The sequence below is a fragment of the Vitis riparia genome, chromosome 7 (genome assembly GCF_004353265.1).
Source record: "Vitis riparia cultivar Riparia Gloire de Montpellier isolate 1030 chromosome 7, EGFV_Vit.rip_1.0, whole genome shotgun sequence".
Lineage (NCBI taxonomy): Eukaryota > Viridiplantae > Streptophyta > Magnoliopsida > Vitales > Vitaceae > Vitis > Vitis riparia.
The window spans coordinates 3,577,283-3,582,875 of record NC_048437.1 but is presented as its reverse complement, the minus strand read 5'-3'; the positions used below and the strand labels follow the sequence as shown (position 1 = coordinate 3,582,875).

General features: G+C 27.1%; 1 protein-coding gene across 1 annotated transcript; it reads left to right on the top strand.

Moving 5' to 3' along the window:
* Positions 1 to 763: 763 nt before the first annotated feature.
* On the top strand, positions 764 to 1,243 carry LOC117919402 (probable E3 ubiquitin-protein ligase XERICO). Its single transcript, XM_034836592.1, has one exon. It carries the CDS (start codon positions 764 to 766, stop codon positions 1,241 to 1,243), a length of 480 nt encoding a protein of 159 aa, XP_034692483.1.
* Positions 1,244 to 5,593: the final 4,350 nt, after the last annotated feature.

Genomic DNA, 5,593 nt, shown 5'->3' with positions numbered 1-5,593 from the left:
TAATACTGCTCCTCCTCCTCTAAACCCACGCGACCCTCTGCCCCTCCTGATGATTTCTCCTACTCGTCCCTTTTAAACTGGACGTTGTCTGCCACACTCTACAAACGCGCGTGAAAACATCCTTCCTGATGCCCTCCGACAGCCGATTCTGTGGATGTCCATGTAACCTCTTTTCAAATTCGGCCATCTGTACGGACACCTAACAAAACCAAGGTAAATCCTTACTCTTGCATGGAAATTAAATATTATTAACGTAATTTCTATATTTTTTTAGAGACACTTTAAATGTAATTTTTATGTAGAATATTTTATTTTTAATTATTATTGATATTTATGTAATTATTTAATTATTTAATTACTTTTTGAATAAATAATTATTTTTATTTTGTATTTTCTGATAATGAATATACTTTAGAGCTTCAATGAGAAAATTATTTAATTTAATTTATTGTAAATTATTTTAATTACAATAACATCAAGTCATTAATTTGATTTAAATGACAATTATGGGTTTAAGGAAAAAAAAATAGTGGTGGTTGAGTGGTCGTACCAAAATTACATGATTCGAAAGTCAATGCATCAAAATCCTTGAAGCCAATCTAAAAATAGGAATAATTATTAATTAATTAATTAAGTAATTAAGTAATTAAGTAATTAAATAATAATAATAATAATAATAATAATGATAATAATGGTAATTTATATTCTAGGCTGTACCCTTCCTTCATTTCTACTTCTATTCCTGTCTGCAGCAATAACAGCCATGGCTGCTCTCTCCCAATTCTTCTCCCACCTCTACACCATGACGATAGTCTTTTTCACTCTGCTCCTACTCGAAATAGTAATCCTCGTCCGGTCGGTGACCGGAATCGCCTGCAACCCCGACAAACGGCTGATAACGCGGAGCCAGTACCTGGATTTAATCGAAGAAAAGAGCCCAACGATTCGGTACAGGAGCGCAATAATGCAGGAGATGCTGGAATGCGCAGTGTGTTTATCGAAGTTTGAAGATGGAGAGGAGATTAGGAAGCTTCAATGCAAGCATATATTTCATAAGGGGTGTTTGGATATGTGGTTGCAGCAAGACTGCCCGACATGCCCATTGTGCAGAAGACGGGTTTTGCCTGAGGAGATTGTTACCAAGTATCATCTACAAAACCAGGTAGAGTATGATGGGAGTGATGAGGAGCTTATCTTCTTGTTATCTGCATTACATGGTAACAATTTATACAGATTCATGTAGGGTTTTTTTTTTTTTTTTTTCTGTTTGTTTCTATGGAAAATGTGCCTTGGTCTTGTACATAGGGACAATATATCAATATATAATATCTATATATATATATATATATATTTAGTCTCCGTCTAGTGTATGTACATGTCATTTCAGTGAAATGGATAAAAGCATATGGGTGATTTTGGGGATTTTGAGATCAAATTCCCGGTGTTGTTCTTGATTTTTCGGTTCTTTTTTTTCTTTTTCTTTTTTTTGAGATTTTTGGGTCCCCAGATTTGGTGGGTTGAGACCCAGTTTGCAGATTTTCCTTTCTCCCAAACAGAGGATTTGGGGTCTGGGAATTCAGAACCCAAACCCATCAAGATAGTTAAATTTTATGGCAAACAGCGATTGAAATGGGTGGAGTTTGGGAAACCCAGAAGTTCCAGATTGAGATAGTTGTGATGATGAAAAGAAACGGAAATTGTTTCTTTTTTTCTTTTTCTTCAAAGATGTGCTTATGGTTATGATGACCTACCAGATTAGCTACACTTAACCGATCTTCAATTATGACTCTAGGATTGGTGGGTGGAGAGGTTGGGGGATTTTATCAGCTTTTTATATAATTTGCCAGAGTGCCAAAGAAAATCTGCAGTCGGCTGTTTGGTGCGACTGAAAATTAGTTTCCAACTTTCTACACTAATCTCCTCTTTTTTTCATGGATTCTCAGCAGCCAAACAAGCCACAGAATTCCATCGGATTCCAAAACTGTTTTCCCTTTTTTTTTCTCTTAATTTTTTTAAAGATTGAGTGACTTCTAATCTAGGTTAACGACAACGTACGTCAAATCAATTTGGCTTATTATTAATCCAGCCTAATAAGATTTTAGGTGAAAGGTTTGATTAGGTATGCCCCCTTTTGGCTTTTTATCATAATTTTTTTTTTCCATTTACAAACTCAAAGATGAAAATCAATTTTTTTTTTCAATTATTGCTCAAAAAAAATTATAAAAATAAATGAAAAAATCTAAATTTATTTCCAAAAATAGTTGGATTCAAGAAGTAATTTTCAAAAACAGTCTAGAGACATAAAGACAGGCTTTTAATTAAACCCTGACTTCATTGGTAATAATTTGGCCTCCTAGTTATCAAGATTCATGTACTCTTCATGAACAGACAGAGAATATTAGTTGGAACTCCCATGATCCCATCGGAGTCATCTCTTAAAAAAGGTTAATTAATGAATCAATCAATCAATCAATTAACATTAAAAAAATGATTGACGGTATTGAGGAGAGTCTGAAATAAAAGAATGTATTGAAGTGATGTGGGGGCCATAATTTTCTACAACCAATCTGATATGGTATTATTTGGAGGATCAGGGATTTTATGGCCTGAATTTGGGTTGTTTCTGGTTTTGGAGTGAGTAAATGTATAGAATTTGGTTCCCACTTGGGGTGAGTAAATGCAATTTTTATTTTGTGAAAAAAGGTAGGTGGATGACTAGGCTAAATTAATTTCAAACTTTGAATTTCAACCCAATTATCCATCCCTTCAATTATATACATATCTTTTGGCTTTCCTTTATTTTTATTTTTATTTTATTAATTTTTTGTTTTTTGTTTTTTCAAATCCCACCTTAAAATAAAACAACTGGATGCGAAATTGAAGACCCCACCATCATATATTGATGAGAAAATGTTTTGGAAAATAATTCCTTAAAAAAGATTCATTACAATACATTTACCAATGATTTTAAAAAGCATTTTCAGTTAAAAAAGTCTTTCTGTAAAAAATTAGATATTTAATAAGTTTTATGAAACACTTTTAAAAATAATAAAAAATCACTTATGATATTTATGAAAAAACCTTAAAAACCCTTTTAGATAAAATATTTTTAATAAAAATACTTTAAATAAAAATGCTATTAAACGTGATCTTAATTATTTAAAAAATCAAATTTTTTTTTTCCAAATGAATCTATAGTTTTCATTCTAACTTTAAATATGGATGAATCAAACATACTTTTAGTGACATGAAATTTTTTCAAATAAAAAAAATATAATATTTGGAAACCTATAAATTCTCAAATAATCTATTAGAGTGTTTGCTTTTTTAACTTTTTTTTTTAAAGTAATTTATTTTCAAACTTTAAATTATTTATTTTTTCACCTTTTCATAATTTATTATAAATTTTCATTGAATAGAAAAAAATAAATTATTTAACCTTTTCTTAGAAAAAGTAATATGTTTATTTTTTAAAAAAAAATTAATACTTAATAAAAATAAAATATTACAAAAACAAGCAATATAATAAGTAACATTATTAAGCACGGTTTAGTTTTAAATTTTATTTAAAAATAAGCAAAATAAATAAATAAACACGATCTCCATCTAATTTTGGTAATTTTGTAATTGGATATAAAATATATTTTCAAAATGTGAAATTTGTCAAATTTGTTCTAAAAAATGAGCTCACAAATGATGCTGAAAGCACATAAAGTTGAAAGAGATGTGTAGTTACCAATTTGAATGTGATGGTACCCATCAATAGGGTGGCTGGTCCACATCCTATGCCATATCTATTTCGGGGGAGAAGAGTCCAAAACCACTAGATTTAGTGGTATAGGAATTAGATATTTATAGGTTTTGTTTGGAAGTGAAATAGTTATTAAAAACATTTGGTAATGTTTTCATAAATAAAATTTTATTTAAAATTTTAAATATGAAAACAGTTTAATGATTTATTCTTTGTAAAAGTATTACACACTTATGTGTATAATATAAAAACTTTTAGCCAATATTTGGTTCTTGAAATTTTTTTTTTTTTTAAAAAAAGAAAAGCAAAATAAAAATAAAAAATAAATTCAAAGTCAATAATTATTTTTATAGGTTAAATAATTTTAAAATATATGAATTTCTAAATAACTATAATTATATTTTATTTTTTTTCATATTTTCTATGGTGAAACCAAAAATGAGAAAATAAATTTTTTATTATTTTTCTTTTTTTTAATATTTTTTTAATAACAAACATAACTTTAAATGATTTCTCATATTTTTATTTATTATTTAAAATATTATTAAAAAAAACAGTGACAACATCTAAAATTTATTCTCGAAAACTATTTATATTTCAAAACAATTTCTAAAAAAAAAATGGTTTTAGTTAAAAGTTTGTAAATTAGAAAATTATTTAGATTCTAATAAAAAAACACAAAATTGTTGTAGGAGTCTTTATTTCTCAAAATTTTCTTTATTTAAAATTGTAGATTTACTTATAAATTGAGTTCCACGATATGTTTAGTGGGCAAAATCTCATTTCACATCATGTTAAATTTATGATTACGATTGTGATTGTTGTGTCAAAACATCCATTTCATCCGAGGATGAAGTTGAAGTTTGAAAATAATAGAAGGAATTAAAACAAATGTATCATGATTACTTAACTAGACATATTTTGACTTTGTTTTTAAATAATTTTGAAAACACTCAAAAAGTGTTTTCAAAATGGTTAAAAGTGTTTACAAATGATTGAAAGTGACTTGAAATGCCTTTTAGAGAACTAGTTGATAGCTTATTCTTTAATTTTTTAAAATGAATTAGAAATTTATTTATTTTTAAATTATTTAAATTTTATATACAAGAGTGAACATATAAGTTTTTATTTTTATTTTTTCCTTTTCATATTCTTACCCTCACATAATCTTTCAATTTTCTTGAGAACCAAACATAATCTAATATTCTTTTTAAAGTTATTTAAAAAAAAAGATTATATTAATAAAAACATTACAAATTAAAATTATCCACAAAACGATCTTCTATTATGATAAATCACCTAAGAGTCTGTTTGACAGTATTTTTGTAAAGTGTTTTTAACCTAATTAGAGAAAAATAAAGTGTTTTATAAAATTTTAAAAATATTTTAAAACATTTGAAAAATCACTTATAAATTTGAAAAATTACTTGCAATGTTTTCTAGAAAAATATTTTAGAAATGATTCTCTTGAAAATAATGTAAAAAAATAAAAATAAAAAATACACTTACACAAAAGACACTTTGAGCTTCCAATTTGGGCTTATCATGATTCAAAATAGAAAAAAATCATGGTATGACTACACAAAAGTCATTAAAGAACAATTAGCATTATAAAAAAAGGGTTGGTTTCAAGTTATTATTAGAGGAATAAGACTCCTCTGAGTGTATTTCTCCTTAAATATCATTGACCTCTCACAACACTTATTGTTTTTTTTTTTTTTTTTGTAAAGACCAAGTATGTTTTACATTAATTTTTGAAAGTGTTCATAATATTTTTCAACATTTTTAATAACATTTACTGTTATAAAATATGAGATTTTGTACCACTATAGTAACTTGTGG